We start from the raw sequence: 27,495 nt of genomic DNA on the forward strand, positions 1-27,495 counted from the left end.
AGTCACAGAGCACAGCGTCAGCACAACACTCCTTCCTCTGCTGTAATAATAAATCCTGCATTTCCAATTTGGACAGCACAGGAGGCAGAAGATAACCAAATCCTACCTGCAGGAACTTTGTGCCAGGTTCAGACTAAAAGCCTTTAAGATAACAAGGCTTTACTGTATGGTGTTGGGTTATCTTAACAGCCTCTTGTGGAATCGGCCTTATTAATCAAATAAAACAGGTACGCTTTACACCACATGGCCAAGACTCACACACCTTGTGAATATACGATATCCAGTGGGGCAAAAAAACCCTTGATGAGTTAGCCAGCACTGGGATGCAAGCCTTGAAACCAGCAGAAAGGTACTGATGCAAGAAACCTCTTTTCAGAAATCAAGCTACAACTACCAAAGGCAACAGAATTTAGTATTAAAAAAACATTTATCCCTTTCACAAACATGGGACGTTTAAGACATCCAACCTCTATTTGTTCCCAAGTAACACTACTGAAGCGCCTTAAAAAGGAAAACCTGAAGAGGTTGGTGCTCCTGATGCAGGTTCAGTATCTGCAGAGATGAAGGAAAAGCCCCTGGAGACATGCATGTCCCAGAACAACCTGGGCCTGACCACGAGAACAGTTTGCTCCCAGCTCCATACCCGGGAACCCCAGAGGGATGAATCCACACAGAGCAGAAGGGTGCGGAGTAAACAGCAAACTGAGAAGGAAAATAAGGCTATGAAAAGGATATGCTTCTCCCTGCCTCAGTCTCTGCTCTCTGGAAAACCACCTCTTAGGAAAGTCGGTGAGATCTGATGAGCACCAGGAGCACTGATCCTGACTCTACAATGGAGGCTGACAGCTGGCAGAAGCTGCCACGTGCCTGCACACCCACTCACCACCTCTGGAGACTATCCACCCAGCTTGCATCTTCTCGAACTCACAGTTGCCTGGTTTCTCTTTAAACCTTAAAAAATTACAGAGGATCCTACCCAGAGCAACGAATTTATCTGAAAGCTTATGACACGCACAGCAAAGAACTTGCGACAAATGATAGCATACACGTCCCTTGGGCCTCCCTATTATCTCAGCAATTAATACCATCCCGATGATGACATTCCCTGGAAAGGCGGTGGCCAGAGGGCTAAGATGCTTCTGGACACTGCAGAATGACAAGTGACCAAGAAACTTAAAGGGAAAAGCACTTAGCACAGGTTTCTTCCAAGAGGAGTGAATTCTGTTGCTTTTACATCTCTGAAGTTCTACCAGTGCCAGGGAGGGGAAAATGGTTTTGAAAAATACTACCCAAAAGGTAGCCACAGGCCAGCCATCAACAGAGAGGGCCTTAGGTCTCTTCAGTAAGCACTTAACAAGATGAGAGTTAAAAATAAATCCCCAAACTCTACGTTGATCAGGAGAGGGAAGGGGCACAATCTGCTACTGAGCTGTATCAACAGAAGAGCCCTCAAGGGACACAATCATATCAAGAAAAATATGCTTTGACGGGTATGTCTCGTTTTGCCCATGAATGAGTGCAGTACAGTAGTGAAAAGACAATTTTCTTTGAACACACTTCATAGTTTTTCTGTAGTCTGACTTTCCCTGCTTCTCAAAAATACCTGTAATAGACTGAGGGAATAAATAGTACTTTTTTTGCCGTACTTTTTGGTAGTCTACTCCCAGACATGTCTCCAGAGACAAGACTCCCTGTGGCACCAAGGTCACAGACATCATCAGTCTTGTGTTTTCTCTCCACTTTCTTCTTTTCCTTTCTCTTCTCTTTCCTTCTCCACCAAATGAGAAATTATCTCACATGTCTGCAACCTCTAAAGAGTCGGGGGGGGGGGGGGGGGGCGGGGGGGGAAAGAGGGCTTTACCCTGAAGAGGGGGGAAGGAAACTAAATCACTATCCTCTGAACACATACCTTCTCCTCTCTAACTCCCAATGACACGCAGGATCAAATCTTCACATGTGCGAAGCAAAAGGAGAATGCCTGGGCTCTGCCTCCATGTATACAACATAAATACACAACCCAGCCAGGTCTGGGTTTGAAAGCAAGACACAGGATCTCTTCCAGGGCAGACCTAACACTATTAATCCAAAAAACACACTACTTACCCACACCTGTCTTATCCCGTACAACCGCAGTTAACTGGCACTATGAACCAGCATGCCTGTGCAGTCACATTGCTAACACATCAAATTTAAATATAAATAAATAAATATAAAAGCCTCCTAGTCACTTTTCTGCCCTGGGACAGCTCCTTCCTCTTACAGTTACTAATATCTCTAACAAAACACTGACCTTGACAAGGCCACCTACCCTCCGTGGTGTCTAGGAATTGTTTTGGGGGGAGAGAAAAAAATTTGCTTAAGCATCCAAGGAACTCTTCTACTGTGTTTTCACATATTTAACCACCTCTCAGGGCGATAAACACCATAGGCATCCAAAAGCGCCCTCCGCCTCTCTGCACTCGTGACCAAGTCAAGATAGTTTCAGAGGGAAGAGAGAAGCCCTGAGTCACCAAATACTCCCAGTGCAAACTGGCTGAGCGCAATGAAGCTGGGCTGCGGGTAGGTGAGGACAGCTCTCCTCCTCCCTAGGAAGGAGAGAGAGAGAGATGCATTAACGGGAAGTTACTTAACTGAAGTCCAACTCTAATAATGTATTTCCTCTTGTGTCAGATGTGTTCATCCTTTACGGCACGTCTGCTGCAATTCGGGTCAAACTCATCAAACTGTGAGTACGAGGCAGGGACTGTTCGAGTTTGGTCATGTTTGTACGAAATACAACAGGACTCACTAAGCTGAGAGGGAGGCGATAAAAACCTCAGAGGAAAAACTCTCACAGAATTACTGAAAAATATTCAATAGAGATGTACCCTAGGCATCAGATCTACCAAGTATTTTATGAGAATGGAGGCAAATCATATGTCCAGCTTCCCATCAGTGACTGGGGACGGATGACGGAAAAATAAAACCTTCTGGGACAAAGCCATCTACAAAGGAGGCACAGTGACTGTAAAGGGAGCAGCCGTGCTCCCCGATGACAGTCAGGCAAGTCACCGAATTACTCTGCTGCATGTTTCTGCACAGGCACACGGTTAAGTCCCTTTGCGTTCGGAAATCGCTCTGAGGACGAAGTGAAGTCAAAGGCAATTCACCACCATCAAAGCTGTCCTGGCTGTCCTCCTCCCCGGGGCAGCGCGGGGACGTACAGGGAGCACAGCCCACCGCATTTAAGCGGAGAGCAAGGAAAGCAAGTGTCCTCCCCTACCGCACATCACACGAGGGAGGGACTGCCACGGCCCCGGGAAAGCCGAGACCTGGGGGTGAGTCACCTCGCCTGCCACCCGCCTGCAGACCTGAGGGCAGCCAGGAACAGCTCAGGAGCCGGACGGGCTCCGCAGCTTGGGCAGTTTTGGCTTAACGCATCCAAATTCTGCAATTCTGCTCTGACCCTTGCCACAGAAGCGCACCGTGGGGCCGCTAGAGCCGCTGGAGCCGCCTTCCCTCCCCGTCAGCCACCAGATACCCTGACCCGGGCTTGCCACAACCCGACGTTCGTTCACAGCGTTCAGCGTTCACGGGCCGACGTCCGTCTCTGCGATGAGGCGTGACGAGGGGAAGCCAGACGCGATGGTGCAATAAATAAACGCGTTTCCTTCCTACGGGCCCGCCGACGGCGGGCGCCCACAGCCCGGGCACCACCAGCGCCCACCAGAGAGCGGGCAGCTCGGGGCCCAAAACCAGGAGCTTTAAGGCAAACCCGCGCTCCGCCGCCGAGCCTGCCCGCGGGAAGGCAGTTACACACCAGACATGGCTCCTTCCCTCACGCTCAGCTGGAAATACCTTTAAAAAGGGGGTTTTCCCCCGCAGGCCGCCGCTCCCGGGCAGGCACGGCCGGCCCCGGCGGGAAGGGGTGCCCGGACTCCGCGTACCCCCACGCCGCGCTGCCGCGGCCTCAGCGGCCCCCGGCCCCGGGCTGCCCGCCAGCCCCTCAGGAGGCGACGGAGGCGGGGGGGGGAACCGGCTCGCGCAGGGCGGTGGCCGGGAGGGCAGGGCCGAGCCGGGCCGGCCAGTGACAGGCACTCGCTCTCGCCAATGGGAGGCGGCGGGGCTGCGCCGCCAGCCAACGGCGCGCGGGGGAGGGCGGGACCTGCCCCGTTGTCAGTTTGCAGCCAATCGGCGGAGGGGTGCGGGGCCCGCAGCCCCCGGCACCGCGAGGGGCGCCCCCCCTGCCGCGGCCGCGTCCCCCTCCCGTCCTCCCCGTGCCCCCCCACCCCCCGCCGGGCCGGGCCGGCTGGCGGCCACCGCGGGGATCCCCGACCTCCGCCGCCCGCAGCCACTCACCGGGGCGCATCCCCTGTCACAGCCGCAGCATCGCCCGCCGGCACCGGCTCTGCCTCATCCGGGTACTCCGGGAGGCGGGGCCGCGCCCGTGATGCAACGGCAGGGCGGGGACACAGTTGTCACGAAAGGGGCGGGGAGAGGGGCGGGGCCTCCCGGGCCGGGCCGCCGGGGCGGCCTCCGCGTCGGGGGCGGGCGGCGAGCAGTGCCCGGCGGCCCTGGCCCCGGCCCCGGCCCCGGCCCCGGGCTGTGGCTGCCGTCCCCTCCTGGGAAACGCCGACGTCCCTCCGGCGCCCCGCCCCAGCACGGCGTGGGGGTCCCCCAGCTGCTCCCCCCCATCCCACCGGCCGCCCCGGGACAAGGCGCCGCCCGTCCCATCCTTCTCCCTTCCTACCGCATTTGGGAGCTGCCCCTTCCCTGGCCTCCGCGGCTGTGTTGCCCGGTGCCTGCGGGAGGGGCAGACCCAGGCACCGGCACCGCAGATCTGGGCCCCTGAACATCCACCCCTAAGGGCGAGTGGCGGAGAGGGGAGCAGGCAGGCACCGCAGCAGGGCCCCGGCCGCGGGGACGCCCTCCGTCCTCACCCCCATCCTGTCACCTGCTGCCTGGTTCCCTGCACGGCTTTTCTGTCCCAAAAGAGCCACAGAGCAGGGAAACTCACTGTGGGCAGAGGCTCTATGAACTCCGCAGGGACCCCGCTGGCCCCGAGCCAAGCTTAGGGCAGCCGACAGCTTCTAAGACTGTCCCTGTCCATCCCAGCTTTCTTATTCCCTGCTTTCCCAGCACAGCATTTCCTCGCTGGCGGGTGGCTCGCCTGCCGCCCCGTGTCACTGCCCTTGTGCCCTCCACACGTGCCTCCGCAGCCCCCCGGGGCCACGGGCAGGGGAGGGCAGGGTGCCTCCGCAGTGCCTCTTGGACGGGACCTGCCCCACAGCCGACCTCCCAGCTCCCTCGAGCTGACCTAATACTTAAGCTTTGTTTGCATGCTTTATTTGTTGCCCTCTGTAATTAGCTGGCCGGCCTGTCATTAGTGGCAGGCGGTGCTGTTGGGATGCCCTCGTGCTTCCCTTGCTGGGAGCCGACGCTGCTGGCAGCGTGCTGTGGCAGTGGCCAAAACCGCGGCTGTGCCGGCTGCCCTCGTCGGGACAGCCTGTGTCCTCCATGGGCATGGTGCCACCAAGGCCACCTCTGTCCCCACATCTGTCCCCACAGCCTCTCCTCTGCCATGTCCTGTCCACCCGTATGTAGGATTATCCAGGGCTGATGCTCCAGTGCTTTTCCACCTTTTCCCACGGCGGATGGGACGGGTGGTTGCGGAAAACCTGAGGATGGAGAGCACGCACAGCTCCCTCCCCAGCCAGGCATCCAGCCAGTGCTGTGGATGTCCTCCGACACCTGCGCGAGGTCACCCTGCATGACGTGGGTATTGCACAAGGCCACAAATGCTGCTCGGCAGCGTCAGCGCCGAGCCTGGGACGTGCAGCAGAGCGCGGCTCCGAGCCGCACGCTCCACCTGAATTAGAGGCTGTGAGAGGTGGGGAAGCCACAGCGTCCTGTGAGAAGTCATCCCGGTGGCAAGCTGCCCTTGGAGCTGTCTCATCCCTCCCGGAAACGGAGCCTTATTCCCAGTGCGCATTTGTGCACCTTCCACTGTACCCCCTGTGCCCGGCCACATCGGGCTGATGCTGGCGATGCTCACCGCCCTGGTCCACCCCATCCACCTCCCACCTTCTCACTTCAACTGACCCTCCCCTTGGCTCTCTGAAACCCTCTCTGGAGGGCAGAGAGGGAGATCGAGGTGGCTGTGCAGAGGCTGGAGGCCTGGCTGGGAGAACATCTCCTTTCCCAGCATCCAGCCCTGTGCTGCTCCGAGCCGGCAGCGCTGAGTGCGTGCACAGCCCAGCTCTGGGGCAGGTCGAGTGCCACTGTCGTGCTCTGGAGCAGGCTGGGCACCCTTTCTTGTGCTCTGGAGCAGGCTGGGTGTCCAGTTTTCTCACCGCACTTCAGAAGCCATAAGGAAATGTCGTGCACTGTTTGAATCGTGCATCCCACGTGGTCTTGGCGCAGTTATTTCCTCGCTCTTCAATTAGAGCAGCCCCTCTGAGGGGACAGAGGTGCAGTACAGTCATCTGCAAGGAAATGAGCCGAGCTCTCACTGGGGAGCCATGGGGGTGTGAGGGCTCTCTGCATGTCTGTCCGCACCTCTGGATGTCTGTCTGTGGGAAGCAGAAGTCAGTGCCGCTCCAGGCTGCATGCCAGCACCCGGGCTGCTGGGGCATACCTCGCTGTGCTGGGTAACCCGAGCACAGATCTGCGACCTCGACCTCGCTACAATCATCACAGAGATCACGACTTGTGAGGCGGCTGGAAACGAGCTGTGCAGGCGGGGAGGGGGGACTCTCCTTTATAAAAAGTGCCAAGGGTGTAACTATGCAACCCAAAATTAATTTCTCAAGGGGCATCCATGGAGTGGCACACCCCTGGTTTCTTTTCTTTCTGGTGGGATCCTTTAAACCCCAACCTGAGCTCCTCAGTCCCTCTTTCCCGGGCTGGGTGCTTAGGTTAACAAAATACCCTTTGCCTCTCCCCACGCCCGGTGGCACCGCTGTCCCAGCCAGCTGCCGACAGTGACGCTGCATCTCTAGGACCAGGAATGGATGCCACCAGCTCCATCAAAGCCACCTTTACCAACCACCTCTGTCCCAGCCTGGCAGGGCTTTGCCTCCGGCAACAAAGGCGTAGTGCTGGCAGGGGCTGTATTTCCCAAGAGGTCTGGCGTGCCTGCCTGGTTAACACTGATTTTTAAGTCAATGTTTGCTTTGAGGTTGCTCCTGGCTGCACCCCATTGTAAGCCAGAGCTGTTCCCATGCATTTGCCGAGTGCTCGGCGCTTCCAGCCGCACAAAGGAGCAGTCACTTAGCATTAGCGGCCGCACAATGCGGCCGTGTCTCCTGCCGGCCAAGCCATGTCTGTGTTTCGCCAGCAAAAGCCCCTCCGCTGAAAGGCTGGGGGGAGACAAGGCAGCCGTAATGGATTTGAGCGAAGGGGGGTCTCTCATGGGGGCAGGGGGACCCGGCGCGGGCAGGAGCCGGGGCTGTCCCACGGTCCGGGCGCAGGGCTGCTGGAGGTCGTTTCGGCGTGGAGTGAGTGGGGGGACACAGGGACAGGATGGGTTATATATTTGCAAGGGCTATGCCATGGTGCAGGGAGACCCAAGGGGAGGACAGCCCCAAAAGGTGGGATACAGGGTGGGTGTGGGTCGCTGGAGGATCCATTATGGGCTGGGAATTATTGTCCCAGACGTGGGGCCTCACAACATGCTCCTGGGCATCCCCTCAGAGAGACACTGGCAAAGGTCCAAGAGGAAGAAATAGCCCCTGGGACTGATTTTTGGAGAGGGACTGGGACCAGCAGCTCTTGCCATCTCCAGGAGCATGCAGGCTGGGGAGACGGAGCTGGGAGCAGCCCAGTCAGAGAGGGGACACATCCCCAGCGGGACATGCGAGGCCGCCAGCATCTCCCCGATGCCGGCAGCATTAATCCTATCTGCCCATATGCCTTAACCAGCTGAAGCGGCCAGGGGAGAGCTGGATGCTGCATGGAGCCTCTCAGCTGCCCAGCAAAGGATTTGTTCGTCGGCAAGGCAAAGCGGTGCCAGAGCTGCCCTGGCCATGGCTGGGGGACCTGGCAGGGCTCCAGGGCCAGCAGCAGCCCCCAGGACAGGCAGCCATAGGGGAAAGGAGGCTTTGGGTGAAGGAGAAGCTGGGATGGGGTGGGAGGCAGCCCAGGGAGCCAGGCACTGGTCTGTGCTGGGTGGCAACATCCAGATCTGCTTGTGGCTCTGGAGCTGTGAGCGTTGCCCCTGGGGATGTGGTCTGAGAACTGTCAACTCATTGCACCTCAGGAGCTTTGTGGGGCTTGAACTGGCTGAGCCTGGCCACTCCTGGGCTCGGGAATGGTGACCCCAGACCCAGTGATTTTCTGACCACTGGTAAAAGCCCAGCCAGCCTTTGGCCTTGCGCAGCTCCCACCAAGGACACCATGCCACAAGTCCACCGGCCTCAGCGCTGGCAGGTGCTGGGGTATATCAGATCCCTGCCCAGACTGATGTTTGCCTCCAAACAGCCCCAATCTTGTACCCTTGCCCGGCTACCTCTTTCCCCAGCTGGCCGAGGGCAGCGTTTGGGGCAGGACCTGCCATCTGCACACGAGAACTGCTGCTCACACCTACCCATGGTCCCCATCCAAGTGCCACGCCGACAACAGCGGCAGCAATATTTCATCCTTGTAACACAATGGGTTGAATCATGGCTGTTTGGAGCCCACAAGAGGCGGCTCCCGTGGGGCTCTGTGTGTCTCCCAGCAAGGAGCAGGGAAGAGAAGGGACTGGGGGGGATGCAGGGAGGGATGGGGCTGGAGGAGATGTAACGAGGGATGCATTTGGGGAGGGTATAGGGCTGGGAGGGATACGGGAGGTTGTGCAGGGAAGGATGGGGCTGGGAGAGGTACAGGGAGAAATGGGGCTGGGAGGGATGTGGTTTGGATGGAACTGGGAGGGATGGGACTGGGAGGGATGTGGGGAGGGGTGAAACTGGGAGGGATGGGACTGAGCAGGCGGTGGGAGTGGGGGGAATGCAGGGAGTGCAGATCTGTGAAGGACGTGGCGGGGTGATGGTGTGCGAGGTGTACGGAGAGGCAGGGGTCTAGGAGGGCTTTGGGGAGTGGGGGTCCATGGGCAACAGCTCTGGGAGGGGATGTGGCAGAGCAATGGCTCTGGGAGGGGACGACTGACCCAGGCAGAGCCCCTCAGTGCTCCCTGCCCAGTCCCCCCAGCAAGGCTTTGCAGATGGGGATACCCCATGGCACTGCCTGGGGTGGGGGCCCCGATGGCTCTGTGCTCCGCAGCGGGGCTGGCCGAGACTCTACTTGCCTGGCACGTGCTATGTCCCAGCGGCCGTGTCCCAGCGGCCGTGTCCCGACAGCCTGCTGGGATGATGCAACAGCCAGGAAAGCAAAGCCACTCGGTGCCACGCTGCTGCTCTGCGGCATGGCTGGGGGGGCTCTCCCCCGCAGGATTAAGTGGGTCTGGATGAAGCTGAGTGCAGCATACGGCCACAGCTCCTGCCCTTGCAATGCCTGCAGCAGCCTGGGGCTGGTTTTCGGGAGGGGGAGGTTGGGGGCTGACCGCTCGACCTACAACCATGTGTCACCGATATCCAGTGCTCTCCTGGGACGTATCCAGATGGCCCAGCGGGACTGCTGCCCAGACAGCAGAGGCAAAGGCAGGTCAGGTGAAAGCTTCAGGACAAGGAGCTTCATTAGGGCAGCGGCTGCCACCAGCCGGCAGCCACATCCCACCGCCCACTGGGGATGAGGGACTCCCATCCTCCATGGGTCAGCTCGGGGCGAGACCTCGGTGTGGGGACCATGCAGCCTGGCCAGAGGGATGGCCGGATCTGGGACCAGGGGAAGGGCTGACACTTAACAGGATATTTCTTCAAGCACAAAGGCAGCAAAACCTCTGTTGTACTCAACAACGGGGTCACTTCATTTATCCTCCCTTTATCCGGCATCCAAAGTCCCCCTCTGAGCTGGCTATATCCGTCCATACAGAGACTTTTTTCAATAAATGTTGCTATTTTTATTGACTAATCTGAGTACTGCCTTTGGTGCCTGGGCAATATTTGCCGAATCACTTCCTTCAACAGATTTTGCCAGCGATTCCTAAAAATACTTGTTTGTAACTCATCTTGCCTGTCAAAAGCAGATCTGCCCTGAAATGCTGATTTTCTTGGTTATTGCCTGGCTGCTCACGGGGTGCAGGGGTGACCCCTTAGGCATCCCAGGTCTGCTTGCGCCCATTTTCCTGGGAGTCCCTAATGATGGATGTGGAGGGTCCAGGAGACGTGGGAAATGGCTGCGACAGCGGCCACGGCCCCGATGTCAGCTTGGGAGCGTGTCTCTGTCCTGGACCCATCATCCCCCCAGGATGCAGAAAGGGACACCAAGGCCCTGTCCCCCATGGGACAACGTGGACTGGGGGGTTGTCAGGACCCTTGTGTGTTTTCCAGCTGACCCCAGATGGAAGGGAGGGCTGGGGTTATCCTTCCCTTATTTTGACTACAGGGAGTGCAGACCCCACAGGATGGCGGGATGGGGAGGACAGCCCTCGTGCCTCCCGCCATCGTGTCTGGGCAGATACACTTTGTGCCGAGCATCCTCCTCTCAATAACCCACTTGGGTTTCTGGTTGGCGACCCACCGAGTGATCCCAGGTTGTGAGCAGGTCTGCCTGCGAACTCTTCGCTCACACACCGTGCTGACTGTGTGGTCATAAGACCCTGGAAAAATCATTAAATGAACTCAAATTGAGTATTTAGTGCTCCTTTTATTGACCCTTTCCTTTCTGTGCTGCTCCAGGACATGCGTTGTTGCAGGGCTAGAAGCTGACCTGCGCTTGTTCCCGTTAAAGGCAGCAACCCCTCTGCAATCTCAGCCCTCCAGGAACCAGGCTTGGAGGAAAAACCCGAACTGCGACACAACCTGGCAGCCAAAACCACGGGGAACATCCCATTTTGGTAAAAGGCCCCAAATCCCCAACCCCAGCAGCCTTTTCTCCTGACATTGCAGGGTTTCTGTGCTGTGTTCCCCAGAATAAGGCTCGAGGGAGCTGCCTGGTAAAAAGGCAGCCAGAGGCGATGTTGTAAAAGAGTCAGGCAAGACCCTCTGCTGCAGGGGACGCTGGTGATAAAACGTCCCCAGGGTGGCATGGGTCGTGGCACGGCGGAGACGGGTCACAGGGACCGCAGCGGGTCTACATCTGGTTTCTGTGCTTCCCCAAAGGAGCTGGTGTGGGCAGCAGGGCGGGGGGACAAGCAAGGGGACAATCTGCCATTGTTTGGCCACGTTTGATGGTAGGGTTTGATGATGGGTCCCTCCTGGGTTTTAATATGCTGCTCCCCATCCTGGCCCTGTCCCCAGGAAGGGTCTGCTGAGCCGCCAGGCTGGCAGGACCCCCAAAGTGAGCCCCGGGTGAGCACAGCCCCGGCAGTGCAGGGCTCTGCGCAGGCAAGCGGGCAGCTGCCCGCCCCAGCTGCCGCTGCTGAATAGGTGCCTTCTTCTCCCTCGAGCATCTGCCCGCTCGCTTCAAAGCCGTATTGTTTCTCCATTACGCACATGATGCCGTGGATTACCATTGCGGCAACTCCCTCCTGCCGTTAACCAGCGTCCTGGAGGCGCCGGGGTGGGATGTGAGGTGGGACCAGGGCCAGGGAGATGGGGAGGCATGTGGGGAGGCAGCCCTGGGCCAGGGGAGGGGGACGTGGGCCGAATCTTGCCACCACATCCAGGGGGGTTCGTCCAGCCTTGGTCTTGCTCATCATCTGAGGTGATTGTGTTTGGGCTGCCCTCAGACACACTCGAGGCAACTCCTGCGGTGAGCTGACACCCTGCTTGGTGGAGGGCATCTTTGGGGGGGAAATAAGTGTTGAAGGAGCCCCTGGAGACTGCAGTTGCCCTCCCAAGCATGGGAAAATCCCATGCACCATGGGGCTATGTGGCTCTGCATGGACTGGACGGGACAAATCCCCAATATTTGGTGTCAGAGTAAGGCTCCAAGGACTCACGCCAGGCTCAGGGTCATTCCCAGGTGGGTTTGTTGCTGGCAACAGGGAGGCAGGGGCAGGTTGGAGCTGTGATGCCCAGGTACCGTGCAGGTCCCTTCACAAAGCCTGCAGCATCTGGCAGGAAAACAGAGATCAGAGAAGGGTTTGGGGACATACCCAGCTGTTCCTTGGTATTTGATAAGCATTCATCCCATCAAATGGCTGGACTTAAATTTCTGATCAGCAGGAGGATAAGCAGATCCCATTCATCCTGCTGGGGAAGAGGCAGCATCCCAGCTGGTGGGGACCACCAGCTCCAGACCTTGGCACCCCTGGAGAAGCAGGCTCAGGGCTTTTTTTCACTGCACTCTGGACTTTTTTTTTCAGGGTGGCCAAAGCACATCCGAGAGCACCACCTCCTGGGCACGGCAAAAAGCACCGAGGAGAAAGCTGAAGGAAGAGCTTCTGTTGCGCGTTTTGGGCTGTCTTGGCTAAATTGGCATCCTGATAGTTGGTCTCCATCCCACCAGGTGCCTGATGGGCAGGATGGAGACACCCAGAAGGAAAAGACACTGATTTTCCCACTCTGAATTCAAGCAAAGCAAGCGTGGGAAAAGATGGACGAGCTCGGGGGCACCCAAGACCCTTTAAGGAGCTTGGGTGCCCCCAAGCTCGTCCACCTTTTCTGGATATATGAGTTTATTTTGACAGCATGGGACTGGAGGATATAGCTCAGATGGGGCCGGGACCCTTGGACCCTCCACCAGCACGGTGCAGCCCTGGGAAAGTAATTTTGCTTCACTAAGCTTCTTCCCCAGCCGGGAATATCTCCCCGGGCTGGGATCAAACAGGGATTTACTTTTTCCCCCTCTTCACCTTGTTCCCATCAATGCCAACAACTCACTGTCTTTGAGCTGGGGCTGGGAAGGGGTGGGAGGAGAATGGGTCAAACAGGAAGTCCTATAAAGCCTCAGATTTGCGGGTTGAGCATTGCTAAGGGAAAACCTGGGGGAGTTTGGGAGGACTGGCCATGACCTGGGAGGGATGGGGCAGGCACGCTGGCCCCAGGGGGATGGGGAAAAGGTGCAAACGGTGTAACAAGCTGTCATGGTTTAGGCCCAGCCGGCCACAAAGCACCACGCGGCCGCTCGCTCACTGCTCCCTCCCGGCGGGATGGGGAGGAGAAAATACAACAAAAAGGCTCGTGGGTCGAGACAAGGACAGGGAGGGATCACTCACCAATTATGGCCACAGGCAAAATGGATTTGACTTGGGGAAGAGTAAATTAATTTAATTTGTTGCCAATCAAATCAGAGTAGGATGATGGGAAATAGAACATATCCTAAAAACACACCTTCCCCCCACCCCTCCCTTCTTCCCGGGCTCAGCTTTGCTCCTGATTCCTCCACCTCCTCCCCACCAGCGGCGCAGGGGGACGGGGAATGGGGGTTTGGGTCAGTTCATCACACGTTGTTTCTGCCGCTCCTTCCTCCTCGGGGGGCGGACTCCTCACACTCTTCCCCTGCTCCAGCATGGAGTCCCTCTCACGAGCTTCTCCAACGCAAGTCCTTTCCACGGGCTGCAGTCCTCCACGAACTGCTCCAGCGTGGGCTTTCCCACGGAGTCACGGCCTCCTCCGGGCCCAGCCACCTGCTCCGGTGTGGGGTCCTCCACGGGCTGCAGGGGAATCTCTGCTCCACCATTAACCTCCATGGGCTGCAGGGGGACAGCCTGCCCTCTCACCACGGGCTGCAGGGGAACCTCTGCTCCCCCGCACCTCCTCCCTCTCCTTCTTCACTGACCTCGGTGTCTGAAAAGTTGTTTCTCTCACATCCCGCTCCTCTCTCTGCTGAAGGTCTTTTTTTCAGCAGTCTTGTTTCCCCTTCTCAAATACGCTATCACAGAAGCGCTACTGCCGTCGCTGACGGGCTCGGCCTTGGCCAGAGGTGGGTCTGACTTGGAGCCAGGGAAGCTTCGAGCAGCTTCTGACAGGGGTCACCCCTGCAGCCTCTCCCCTGCTACCAAACCCCACCACACAAACCCAACATACGAGCCCAGCATGGAAAAGAGCCAGAGGAGAGGCAGGAGGGGCAGCGTCCACACCATGCTGCAACTGAACCTGCCCTGCAGCTTCACCAGGGACAGGCCGAGGCCACTGGGCAGGGACACCGGCCATCACAGCCACCATTGCATGGACGATTCATGGCACTGAGGGAGGAGAACATAGACATGGGCACAGCAATCCCTCCTGCAGCTTTTGGCAATCACTCGTTTACAGACTTCCCAAGGCAGAGACTTCATCCAGCCCAGCCTTTCCAGCAGCCACCAGCCAGGCGGATGGGTTGTGGCTGCATGGCAAAGCTCCCTGCGTGCATCTTGCCACCAAGAATAAATCCAGGGTTTTCTCACCAGGATCCTGGCCCCGGGATTGAAGGGATGTGGGACACGTCTTTGCTCATTGGAAATGTCCCTGCTTCATCGGTTAAGATCTGGGGAAGTGCAGCACGGATTTGATATGAAAATATTGAGACCTATAGTGATTATTTGCCTGGCACCAGGCTCACATATAGATCAATCTTCTGGCTTTAAATGTGCTTTGAAAATACACACTTTCACGTAACTATATATAATAGCATTTTCTCTCCTCCCCAGCTGGGGGCTGAGAGCTGACAGTTTAGGTAATGCTGTGGAAGACAAGGGCTGTCTCTGCAGCATCCTCTTGTCCTTGCAAAAGGCTGCAAAGTTCTGCCCAAATGCCACCACAGTTGCAGGGAAGGGACCCTGGCCACCCTGACCCTGCAGCAAGGGCTGTATCCTCCTCTGGGTCAGAAATGTCCCTTGTTCACTGGAAGCCACCGACCCCAGAGCAGAGAAGGTCTCAGCTGTGGTCCCTGGAGAGGAGCTGAGCCTGGTGCCACCTTCTTGCTTGGATAAAAGGATCCTGGAGCCCTTGGCCCTGCATTGGGTTCGAGGGGGCTGAAACACTGGCTGTGATGTGCGCTTCTTAAAGCCTGAGAAAAAAATACGGGCAGCGTTTAGGGACTCACTTTGCCCCTGAACCTGGTTTCTTGTCCTTCAGGCACCAGCAGACTCAGTCCTGTCACTCAGGATGCTGCTGCACATGAAAGTGGGGCAAAGGCACCGAGAAAAACCATGCCTGGGAAAGAACGAAACTGCTGACAGAGCCGGGGCTGCGATATGGCAAAATCCCTTTGATTTTGGCGTGGTCAAAGCAGCAAAGGGAGGCAGACTCGTTTTTCCGGTGCCTATGTATAGAGCTGTGAGCTCATAGTTTCCAGCTGCGGAGAGCATTCAAACTATGGGAAACAGGAATTTCCACCCTGCCTCAGTGCCGGCAGAGAGTAAACTGAAGCTGGGGAGATGCTCAGCTGCCCCAAATGTGCTCTCACTGGCCCAGATCACTTGTTCAGGACTGGAGATCTTGGTGGGTGCAAGCAGCCCTGGCACCTCCAGCAGCTTCAAGGAGGGGCCAGGGGATGGGGATGCCTAACCCAGGGGTGACTGTGCAACCTCAGCCCTGACACAATCTGTCTGGAGAGGATTCAGGCTCAATTTCTGACCACCCCAAGAAAACTGGGATAACAAGTGGAGTGGCTTGGTCCCCAATCCTAAGCAGAGGTGTGGAAGGTGTTGACGTGCTCTGGGTCAGGTCTCCTTCCAGCAAGGGACAGGGCTTCATGGCTCGAGGGGTCCCCCCTGGGGCACAAGCCTCCCACCATGGGTGCTCTCTGCAGAGAACAGATGCATTTTGGCAGCTGCCCCAGCGCATGGGGTGTCCCGGTGGGGCTGCATCCACCCTTCTCCTTCCAGAAACCAACCCCGTGTTGTAACTGCTGTAACCGCTGCACCCGTGAGCAACTGATACTGCTGCCCACGCCTGTAGCCCTGTGCCCTGCCACGGCACCCAGCCACGTGAAACCACCCCTCCTGCCCACAGAGGGACTCCAGGGCCCATCTCATGGGGTTTTGGGTGGCAGGGGTGCATCTCCTCTTCTGCCTGCCCCATAGACCCTGCAGAGCCCTGGGCACCTTGAAGCTGGAGGAACACAGGGTTGGGAATGCTTCTGCAGAGCATCTCTCTGCCCCAAGGCAAGACCTCCCCGTATGTCCAGGTTTCTCCTGAAGGCTTTCCATGATGGAGATCCCAGGCCTTCCGGGGCATTCAGGACCCTTGACGGTGCAAATCCAGGTCCCGCAGGTGCACCGCCACTGCCAGAGCCAGGGAAGGCATGCAGGCAGGTGCCTTGAGGTCCCCACGCCTGCTCTGGGGACCTGCTCTGGATGTGGCAAGCAGCACCGAGATCCCTGTGGAGCTGCTCAGCAAGACTGAATGCAGGCTGGCAGCCCCGTGGCCACTGGCCAGGCTGAGGGGTGGCAGGGGTGGCTGGAAAGAGTCAAGACTGAGGCAGGAGCGATCCACCCTGCTGGCAGTTTTTTCAAGGCTTTGCAGGGAAGATGCCTCTCGACTTCTTGCCTGGGGGTCAGGTGAGGGATGGGCAGCACCCTGGGACATGGGTAAGGCCACAAGAAACCTTCTCTGTGTGGGTTTCCAGCCCACACGTGGCCAAACAGTGATTCACAAGCCACCTGCAGCTGCTGAGATGGCCAAGCATGGGGCTTCTGCCTGCCCTGAGCCTGCAGGGCTCCTCCTGCTGCCTGGACCACGGTTCCCAGAGATGCTGGAAACCCCCAGGACAGCTGAAAGGCAGCGGCGGCCCTCATGCCTGCTCAAGTGTATTTGTTGGGCCATGCACTGCCACACCGGGGCTCTGGTGAATGTCCGACGATGTAGGACAGGGAGCGCAGGTCTGGGGGGATGAGTGTTTGGTGGATGTGGAGGGGAGAGGGCGTGGGGACGAAGATGTGGCCAGGGCAAGGGATGTGGAGTGGTGGTGGGTGGAGGCGAGAAGTTTTTGCAGAAGCCCAGCCCCTTTGCAGCAACAGAGGGGTTTGGGGTCCTGGCATCCACTTTACTGCCTGTTTCATTGGGGTTTGACCCCAGGGACGAGCCTAGCTACAGCTTCCCTTTACATGAGGGAAAGCAGGCAGGACCGTGCCTCCTGTCCCTGCCCTCCGACGCCTGACGCCGGCTCCTCGCCCACTCCCTGGCCAACCAGGCAAATATTAGGCCTTTAAAACCTGAACGAGTTCCTCTGCATTCAATCCCCGGGAGATGTCCCTGTCCCTGCTCCAGCTTTTGCGCAACGCGCCCACATGAAACACGCAGCCAACACCTCCGTATTATATAGGCGTCTCGGTCCTCTCCTCAGCTGGTGCTCGGTGCTGGGGCTGGGGCACGGCCAGCCCTGCTTCTGGTGACAACGGTGGAGTGCATGGAGAGGCCCCTGCCCTGGTGCCCTGCAGCAGGTAAGGGGACTTTGGGGCATGGAGGAGCAAGTGCACAGAGTTAGGGTCTCCTGCGGTGCTTTGGGGGAGCATCAAGTCCCTGATCCCTCCTAAACCAGAGCAGGAGCCTGGATCTTTCTTCTCTTGCATGGGGAGGGGATGGCTTGTTCTGTTCTTGTGGCCATCCCAGTGCAGGGGGTGGCTCCTGTGCAAGAAGAGGGCAGCCAAGGAGGGGATGGCAAAACCTCCAGAATCGGCTGTGAGGATGTCCATGGGCACAGTCGTGCGTGAGAAAAGGGGTGCAGGTTGGGTCGAGTCTGAAAATGCTGCAAGGTCTGGAAAAACCTGCAGGTTTTATGAAGCTCCAGTTCCTGAGCTTCTCCTCCCTCCTAAGAGAAGGGAGCTGAGCTGAGCATCCCTCCTCCCCTCTCCCCTTTCCCCTCTCTTCCTTCTCCCTTCTCCCCTCTTCCCTCTCCCTTCCCTGAAGCCGCCACATGAATGCTCTGTGCTCTGGGAGATGCACGGGAGAGTTTCAGACCCAGTCCAGATGCGGGTCTGGGGATCACAGTGGCCCCGCGCTCCCCCTCGCACCCCGGGCCAGGGCGGGGGCCGGGTGAGCTGGCTGGGCTCTGCCCTGCTCACTCTGACTAACAGGAGACGCTGGTCTCTGAGGCTTGCTGCCCGCACCGTGCTCCAGCGTGAGTGAGGACCACGGCTTGGAGATGGCAGTGGCCTGGCCACCAGCCTGGGACATCCTCCAGCAGCCTGGAAGGAGCCTGGCGTGGGTGCTCGCTGCCTGCCCCAGGCAGGAAGAGAGGAGGAATCTCTCTTTCCTTGGCAGGTTTCTTTGTGGGATGGGAGTTCCCACCCCCCATGCACCTGGAGCTGGTAGCAGAGCACAGAGGCACTCATGACAAAGTGAACCTGCTTTACCTGTACCAGGCACTGAGCAGGTAGACACAGATCCATCCAGGGGCTCATGTCTTTTTCCATGTGATTTTGCAGCCGGGGATTATTGCCCCCGGTGGCTCTGGAGCTGAGGTCTTCCCATCATCTCTCTCTTGCCCCAAGGGCCACACTGAGAGGCTTAATGCTCCTGAAAATGCCCTGCCTTGTTGAGATCATGCCTAGTAGCTGTCCACTGCATCTGTTAAGGACAAGAGGGCAAAGGCAACAGAGCAGGGAGGAGGAGGAGAGATGAAGAGATGGACCATGCTAATCGTTGCAGCTGATACCCTTATTAACCCATCGTGCCTCTTCCTCGCAGCGGGGAGCACCTGTGGCCAACAGAGCAGGGATGTCTGAGACCTCGTCCAGCAAGGAGGGTCCCCCCGCCGAGTGCCCCGTGTGCTACGAGAAGTTTCACCCGCTGGAGGCCACGCACCGCAAGCTCAGCTGCGGGCACACCTTCTGCCACGACTGCCTGGTGAAGTGCCTGCTCTCCGCCAAGCTTGACGGCCAGGTCCAGAGCAGCATCATCTGCCCTGTCTGCCGCTACGTGACTTTCCTCAGCAAGAAGAAGCCTCTATGGCCGCCCAAGGCAGGTACCAACCCCCGGACACTGGAGATGCCTCTATCACCTTCCTCCTTGTCCCATCTGACCAAAATGGAGGCCAGCAACACCTTGGTGGTGCCCAGCCATTTTGTGATGCCGGTACAGAGCTTTGACCGGTGCTGCAGCACAGGGAACAGCCCCATGGACTCGCAGGGGGTCCCAGGAGAGCTCGCACGGGAAGCCCACATCTTTGTCATCAGTGACCATGGGATGCCGCTGGTGGACGCGGACTGCAGCTCCCTGGGGAGGAGAAGCAGAGCAGAAACGTGGAGCTCAGTGTCATCCAGCTCAGCCCTGGGGGTAAAATGCTGCCAGTCACCCATCGCCCTTGCTGTCCTCCTTATTTTGACTGTGGCCTTGCTGGCAGCTGTGCTCCCTTGGCTACTGCTGGTGAAGAGGGACTCGTAGCAGGGATGGGATCAGCTCGGATACTAGAGGAGCGTCACTGATTCTGGGACAGAGCTAGGGCTGCAACCTCTCTTGAAAGACCCCTGGAGAAAGCCCAGAAGCAGCTTCAGGTGAAGTGCTCTCATCTGGCCAGGGACTGGATGGACTTTCAGACCTTTCTGCAGATGTCTAGGTGCTCACAGTGTCACTGTTGGCGTTTTCTGCCTCTTTTGGTTAAAATATGGCAGGTCAAACCCTGCTAGTGGGTTCCTCCAGTGTCTTAGCGGAGAGGTTGGTCACTCCTGCACTCTGTGACAGCATGTGCAGGGGGTGAGGGGGCTGTGCTGGTCCCTCCCCTCCATCCCAGCTCCTGAGGGGCTGTGACCATGGCACACAGGTACCCAGAGCCCAGGTACAGCCAAAGGCCCTGTGCATCGGAGGATCCGGGCTGCCAGGTTGTGGGGCTTTTGGAGGTCCCCAGGCTCCCCAGGCTGTCAGGGTCATCGGGGTACATGATGCAGCCACCCTGGAGCAGAAACTCATGGCTTTCCATCCCAAAGACGTGAAGATAAATCAGAGCCTCTAGCTACCAGGCAACAAGGGCAGTGAAACCAGAGGATGGAGAGAGTGATCCTGGCCCCTGTGAGCTCACCTTCCCCTCCACCAGCCAACACTTCCTCCCCTGCGGAGCGATGGGGTGGCAATGGATGCCAACTCATCCCCCAGGCAGTCCCAGCCTTGCCCTCCCTCACCTCTCTCTCTGAGCTCCCCAGGATCATGGCCATCCTTCTGGTGTCACAGGCATCCCTCCTGCCCTGGGGATGCAAAGACGGGCAGTGGGGTGTGGGGCAGGGGGCTAAACCAAAAGTCTGGACTGTATAAGGGGGCAGATTTGGGATCCCGCCCTGCTCTCCTCACTAGAGCCCTGTTTCCTTGTTCCTATACCCAGCTCCTGAGGGTTAACACCTGGTGGCTCATTTTCACCCGTGCCAAACAGGTTAGGCACCGCTCAGCCCCACGTGCCTCCCAGCTTTGCCCTCTTTGGGACTGGTGCCACCTGGGGGAGTCTCAGCCCCTCATCCCAGGGGCCCTGGTTTGGGAGGGGAGTGGACATCTGAGATGCACAGCTCAGATTTGGGACTCTCCGTGCCTGCTCTCAGGGGAGGGGGAAGTGGGGGCTGCTGGTCACCCCCGTGCCAGAGCTGCCTGCTGGTGCTGGGGCTCCTCATCATGTTTTTCTGCAGCTGTGCACCCCAACGCAGAGTCTGCACCCTCATCACCTTTGTCCTCCTGACCCAGTCCCTGGCCCCGTGGTGCTGCTCTCGGCCACATCATTCGGGAGTGTGCCCTGAGGGCTGCGGCGCTTTCATGGGCACCCCAATGTGTCTGGGAGCAGGAGCAGGATGTCCCTCACCATCACCCACGGGAGGTGACAGTGGGGTGGAGGGCTGGCACACAGTTCCCACGCTCCTGAAGAGAGGTTCATGCTGCTTGGCTGAGCATCAGGTAGGACAAACATGGCCAGCAGTGCCACCGAGGCAGCTTTGGGATCAGCCAGAACATTTCAGGGGAACAAATAAGAACCACTTGGGGCTGGAAAGAGGTGAGCAGTCTGGGGCAGAGGAGCTGATGGCATCCTACCCCTTCCTCTGGGTTTACAATCAAGGCATGGTGCCCTGGCTGGGCTGCCGACTGCCCGGCTTCTCCCTGTGACGTTACTGCACTCCTCCACCCTGTGCCTCAGTTTCCCCACCCACACCCGGGGTGCAATGACACTGACCCCTGCATGAAGCACTGGGAGATCGCCTGGGGAAAAGTGCTTGAGACACCGCACTGGAATGGAAATCCTATTTCATAAGAAATGACTACCTGATAATGACGTGTCCACGCCTCATTATTTAATAATAAACCTTATTATTAGTCTGTCTGGGGAATTAATGCAGGGCGCCAGGGAACCAGCCCCTTGGCAGAGGACTGCTGGGAGGTGGGAGTGAGGCCCCCCCTCATCTGCACCCCAGGGGGGCTCCCTGGGGGTAGGGCAGGAGGAACCCACTTTTGGCTGCTGTTGCTGGAGCCCTGGAGATATTTGGGCAAGGCAATGGGGACAGGAAAGCGCTTCACTGGCAGCACTGGGATGAGATGCGATCTCTTGTGCTGCGTTGGGGTCATGTGCAGGAGCAGGGGAGAGGGGACCAAGACTGGGGGTGTTATCAGCAGGGGCAGCCAGTGCCATGGACCTGGGGGCCTGGGGTGGGGGTCCAGGGGCATCACCCCCTTCCGAGGCGAGGAGGGCATTTGCCACAGGGTGGCACTGCTTGGCCAGGGATCATAGAATAGAATCATAGACTCATAGAATCGTTTAGGTAGGAAAAGACCTTTAAGATCATCAGGTCCAACCGTTAACTGCCAAGTCCGCCACTAAACCATGTCCCTAAGTGCCACATCTACACGTCTTTTAATGCTTCCAGGGATGGTGACTCAACTACTTCCCTGGGCAGATTGTTCCAGTGCTTGATAACCCTTTCAGTGAAGAATTTTTTCCTAATATCCAATCTAAACCTCCCCTGGCACAACTTGAGGCGGTTTCCTCTTGTCCTATCGCTTGTTACTTGGGAGAAGAGACCAACACCCACCTTGCTACAGCCTCCTTCCAGGTAGTTGTAGAGAGCGATAAGGTCTCCCCTGAGCCTCCTTTTCTCCAGGCTAAACAACCCCAGTTCCCTCAGCCGCTCCTCATAAGACTTGTTCTCTAGACCCTTCACCAGCTTCGTTGCCCTTCTTTGGACACGCAATGGCTTTGGATGGCTGTCACGGCTGGCGTGGGCAGGCACGCTGGGCCCCCAGCCCCTGCCTTGGGTGGGTGAGGGCCAGGCAGCAGGAGGTTGGAGATACCCTGGGAAATCCTCTGCTGAGCATGCACTAGCTCTGCTGAGGGTGGCACACTCCTGTGCCCAGAGGCACGAGCCAGGGCCCATTTGCACCAGCACCTGCTGCATCAGCCCACAGTCACATCTGCTGCTCAGGGCCAGCGGATCACCCACCATCCCCACGTCCTCACCAGAGCCACCTCATCTCCAGGCAGCGGGGCCCATGTTCGGTGCTCCCAGATGCGTGGGTGTCTGTTGTTTGAGGTCAGAGTCTGCCTGCATCTGGGAAAGACGCTCCCAGCGCCTTCCTGCCTTAGCACAGATGGAAAAGCTGCCATCATCCTATTGTTGTTAAAGCTGATGGCCGGAGCCAGACCTTCCTAAGCCCTTTTCTGCTGATGGTCCCTGGGGGAGATGTTTGGATCTCCAGCAAACCAGAGCCCCCAGATGCTGTACAGCTTGTCCTCCCACCAGACATGTGTCCATTAGAGGATACTGGGGACATTTCCAGCTCAGCCCTGAGTAACTCAGTGCCTTGGTTTATCATGGTGACCTAATGTCCCAAGGATAACTCATGCCTGCAGCTCCGCGACAGGTATTGGATGGCAGTATTCTCTGCAAACATCCACCCTGCACATCACCCATGGCAGGGACACTGACATAGTCCTTCTTTGGCCCTGCCACGTCCATCAGCAGAGATGCCAGCATGGGGCTGTGGGCAGCTGGTTGCTCACTCATGGCCAAATTCGCTGGTGAACAGCCCTGCGCAGCACCTTGCACACTTATTGTTAGCTGTGGGCTCCCGGCACACAGCTAGTGCTTGTGATTTAAGCTGGGAGCTGCCAGCGACTCCTGGTGATGCCCTGGGTGCCCTGGCTCCATTGTGCCTGTATGTCACTGGTATTGCATCCCAAATGCCCCCCTGACACACAGCCCACCCCGCGGCTCCCATCAGAGTCCCCTCCACACTGACCTACCTGGCCCAGCCGTGCTCCCCCTCTCCCCTTTCCATCACTGGAGAGGGCTGGGGTCTCCCATCCCCTGTCCCATGGGAGGCCCCGGTGATGCTGGAGCCATGTCCCCCTGACACTGGAGCCATGTCCCCCTGCCGCAGGTAGGAGCACAGTGGCTGGGCTCTGTTCACCAGCAGCTGCAGGCCACCCAAGGCAGTAACCTGCGGAGCGCATGGGCCAGGCAACCAGTACCTCACACCACCCCACCCCGCCCTCCCACAAGAAGCTGGGAGGGGACACAGCCGGGACAGCTGGCCCCAACTGCCCAAAGGGATATTCCATACCACAGGACGTCATGCTCAGCATATAACGCTGGGGGGCGAAGAAGGAAGGGGGGGACGTTTGGAGTGATGGCGTTTGTCTGCCCAAGTCACCGTTAAGCGTGATGGAGCCCAGCTTTCCTGGAGATGGCTGAGCACCTGCCTGCCCATGGGACGTGGTGAATGAATTCCTTGTTTTTCTTTTCTTGCGTGCACGGCTTTTGCTTTACCTATTAAACTGTCTTTATCTCAGCCCATGAGTTTTCTCACTTTTACTCCTCCAATTCTGTTCCTCATCCCACCAGGGGGGAAGGGAGCGAGCGGCTGTGTGGTGCTTAGTTGCCAGCTAGGGTTAAACCACAACACATGCACACCAAATTAAGGATCAGCTAATGGTATCGTCATAGCTAAAGGGCCAGAGACACATCCTCCAGGCAGCTCTGGAGGAGGGGACACATCCCTGTTGGACAGGGACTTTGTAGGACTCAGTGATGAGGACAAAGGGCTCTCAGTGATGGGGCAAGATGCTGGGAGCCCTGGTGTTGGTTTGGGACTGCTCTGCAAGCACATGGCAAGAAATAAAGCCCAGCCTGGGCTGGGGATGGGTGTTTGTGTGCAGGGGTAGAGTGCAGCCCTGAGAGCATGTGTGTCCATGTGTCCTTATGCCCAGCAAGCAGCTGCCTGTGTGCATGGGGGGATGGGTATGACTGTTGGTGCGTGTGTTTCCATGCATGTTTTCATGCCCATTTGTTTTATTTCAAGCAGCTGCCTATGTACATGTGTGCCTCAGTGAGCATTTTCCAAAGAGATGCTTGAGCTGAAGTGAGAGACTGGGCATCTTCCACCCCACCGGCACAGCCTTGGGACTGCAGCACCGGTTGTCCCCATGGAGGGAACTGGTGAACTGATATCCTGCTGGCCAGCACAGCCATGCTGCGGACCCTGTTTCTGGACTGCTTTTAAAGCAAATGAAAATCCCCTCTCCACTGCCTCCCTCTGTGTGGGTTAGTTTGGGGATGTCCCATCCCTCTGAACTCCGTAGTGCCCACACCTTCACCTCCTCCATCATGGTGGGGCTGGAGCTCTCCTCCACCCTAGCTGTGCTCAGTGGGGACAGCCCAGTCCCAGGCAGGGCCATTAGGGTGGAGGTGCCAGAGGACCCCAGGCCCTGGGGTTGTGAGAGGTGTTTTCCCCTTTGCTGTGGTAGGAGAGGTCTCCAGGCCATGTCTTTTCCCAGGAGCCCCGCAGCGTGGCCACAGGCTAGATGATCGCAGACATGTGGCCCCTAACTTGACCGGCAGGATGGGCAGGTCACTGTTCTAGGGGTAATTGCTTGTCTCCTCCGGCACCGATTGCATTACTGACTCCAGCCCTCAGCCTGCTTGCAGCAGGCACCATCTCATTCTGTGGATGCGTGGCCCTGTCCATGCTGGGGACATCACGGGGTGTCCCCAAAAGCAGCCTTTCCCACTCACCCCCTGGGAGGTCCCAGGGCTCCTGGGCAATGGGATCCACCAGGCTATGTGATCCCAAACCAGTGCCCAGCCTCCCTGCTCTTGGGCATTGCGTGCTGCAGGCAGGGCACTTCGGCATGTATTGCCAGGCATTGCCACCACTCAGCCAGGCAGGCTGGCTTGGGGACCTTCCCTGGGTGCCAGTTGGCTGGAAAAGGAGTCAGGATGTCTCTGCCAGTGCTGTGATTTTATAAACATGGCTATCTGGAGCAAGCTCGTATCACCTGCTACAGCTTGTGGGAGCCTGTTGAGGGGTGACTCAGGCATGGCAGCTGTCTGCCCATGCAGAGCCTTCTGAAGATTCTTCTCCTCTCATGAGAAGGAGAGGGTACAGATCCTTCCCATCAACATGTCCTCTGCCCTCCTGAAACAGAGGTCTCCTGCACTCCTGTAGCCCCTACAGGAACACCAGTCCACACCATGATCACAAGGGTTTAATACTCTCTTTTTAGGAGAGGGCACCAAAACCACCCCAGGTTTGAGTCATTTCTCCTAAGTACTCAGAGATGAGTGTTCACCAGGGGGAGCACTGGTTTGAGCTAGAAGACTAGGTGGGTGATGAGTGCATGGGGATGAGTAGATGAATGGATGGATGGAGTGTCAGGTCAGTATGAGAATGAGTATTAGATGGAGGTATGCCTGTGTGAGGATAAAAGGCCATGGGGATGAATGGATAGATGGGTGCACCTCCACAGCTCTCCATGTGGGATGGACAGTAGATAAAGTGGGCATGGGGATGATACACAGGACTATTCAAGGTGACCTAAGCCTTGCCATGATACTGCGGCCCTCACGAACCCCCTCTTTGGTTACATGGCACCTTGAGCTGTGCATACACCAGGGTCATGTTTCCAGTTCTACCCAGTTGGTGTGGGATGTCCACATGGTCAAGAGAGGGTCCAAGGAAACCCCGGCCAGTGTTGCAAAGGGACAGAGCCAGAACAGACAAGAGGCTGGCAGGCGTTCCTGATGCAGCATTTAACACGTTCTGCTGCACAACGTCCAGCCATTAACTTTGCCATTCCTGAGTCATCTTCCACCACTGCGTCCACCCATCATCCATGGCATCGTTTGGCTCTGCAGGTGGAGATGTCCTGCAGGCAATCAGCACATCATGCTAACTGGTCTGCAGCACCTGGGGTGCCAGCTGATGCGGCCCCAGGTGTCCTCTGTCATCTCCTTCCCTCCCTCTGCTTAAAAGAGCTGTGGTGGGATGTCTGCGGACCATGCTATGCTCTAGCTATGTCTGTTGGTATGTCTCCTCCTCCCTGTGCAAGCTGATCTCAGATGGCCTGTCATCCCTCCATCAGCCTCCAGCAAGGGCAGGACTCCTTGCAGATCCCAGTATGTGCGATTTCCCTGGCTGGAGAGCACACACTGCCCTTCCCACACTAACAGCTCAAGATCTTTGCATGATGGCAGCAGGGCTATGAACCCTGAGTAATGGCTGCATAATGCATCATTAGCAGGAGAAGGTGGCATTTTTATGGCACGGATATGGGAGAAGTGGGAATTGTGCAGGGCCCAGGAGTGCTTACTGGCCAGACACAGTAGCAGGCTCCATTAGGAACCAGCCTCTGAAAGCCCCAGCTCCATCAGCTGAGATCTCACCATGAATAATTGAGAAGGAGGCTCCTCCGAGCTCCCTCCCCTCCCCTGCACCCAGCCAGAGCTCCTGGAGAACCACAGTCAGTCAGAGGCTGGAGCAGGGCTGGCCCGGTTAGTCCAATGTGGCTGGTGTGGGACATGGACAAGACGTGACCTCGCTGGCTGTCCCTATGCCTGGGTCTCTCCAGCTAAGATCCTTTTGGCTCCATCTCCAGCACATGGCACATGATACCTTTTTACATTGTCCACCTGTGCCAGCATATGGGGCATGGTCCTTGGCTGGACTTTTCTTCTTAGGCTTTGCAGAAGAGTGGGGTTTTCCAAGCCTACAATGGGACTAGAGGTTTGGCAGTGCATGAAGGGCTTAGCTAGTGTCCTCACTGTGAGATCAATGCCCACAGCAGGGGTAGCTCACCAGGATGAGATCCCCAAGCCCTCAGCTGAGGGATCATGGGGACAGGAGCCAGGCTGGAGACAGTCCCTTGCTGGGGGTCTGTATTCTCCCGTGATGGCCGTTCAGCACGGCACAGCAGAGCCGTGGCACAGAGGAGCGTGTGGCCGGCCCTGTGCTCCTCTGCATTGCCTGGCAGCAGCACCCTGGGACACATCCTGCTCAGCTGGCTGGGCAGGTTTTACACTTCCCCGTGTCATTCTTACAGATCGTTTTTGTCAAAAACTCAGCCACCTACCATGAAAAAAAACCCCTGAATATCATCAAAGGTCTGCACTTTCTTTCCAGCAATTGCTGGCAAAGACATGCAAATGTATTTTCTAGGAAGAGCTTCTTTTCAACACATTTTGCTTCAAATGATGTCCCATTTTGGAACAGCAAATTGAGCTGGGAAAACCACTTTCCTTGTCTCGTGTGACTTCTCTGCTGGTTGATGGCCAGTGCTCGCCATGGTTGCTTACGGCAAACCTGTGCCTGATGCTCCCAGTCCTGGGTGCAGGCAGGGATCAGTGATGCTGAGGTGGGGTGCGCCCAG

At 57.5% G+C, this 27,495-nt stretch overlaps 2 protein-coding genes across 4 annotated transcripts in view; one reads left to right on the forward strand and one right to left on the reverse strand.

Annotated features, from left to right (window-relative positions):
* Window positions 1-4,375, reverse strand: part of NDEL1 (nudE neurodevelopment protein 1 like 1) — a 29,071-nt gene extending 24,696 nt beyond the window's left edge. For 2 of the 3 annotated variants that reach the window (XM_050908381.1, XM_050908383.1), the window contains exon 1: window positions 3,838-3,891. The gene's annotated coding sequence lies outside the window, so the exon portion shown is untranslated. Of the gene's footprint in view, window positions 1-3,837; window positions 3,892-4,338 lie in introns of those variants that run through there. The other variant, XM_050908382.1, reaches the window with a different exon arrangement.
* Window positions 4,376-18,602: 14,227 nt separating this feature from the next.
* On the forward strand, window positions 18,603-19,268 carry RNF222 (ring finger protein 222). The gene has a single exon (XM_050908384.1). It carries the CDS (start codon window positions 18,603-18,605, stop codon window positions 19,266-19,268), a length of 666 nt encoding a protein of 221 aa, XP_050764341.1.
* The last annotated feature ends 8,227 nt before the right edge of the window (window positions 19,269-27,495 follow it).

Source organism: Gymnogyps californianus, chromosome 19 (assembly GCF_018139145.2).
Source record: "Gymnogyps californianus isolate 813 chromosome 19, ASM1813914v2, whole genome shotgun sequence".
Taxonomy (NCBI): Eukaryota; Metazoa; Chordata; class Aves; order Accipitriformes; family Cathartidae; genus Gymnogyps; species Gymnogyps californianus.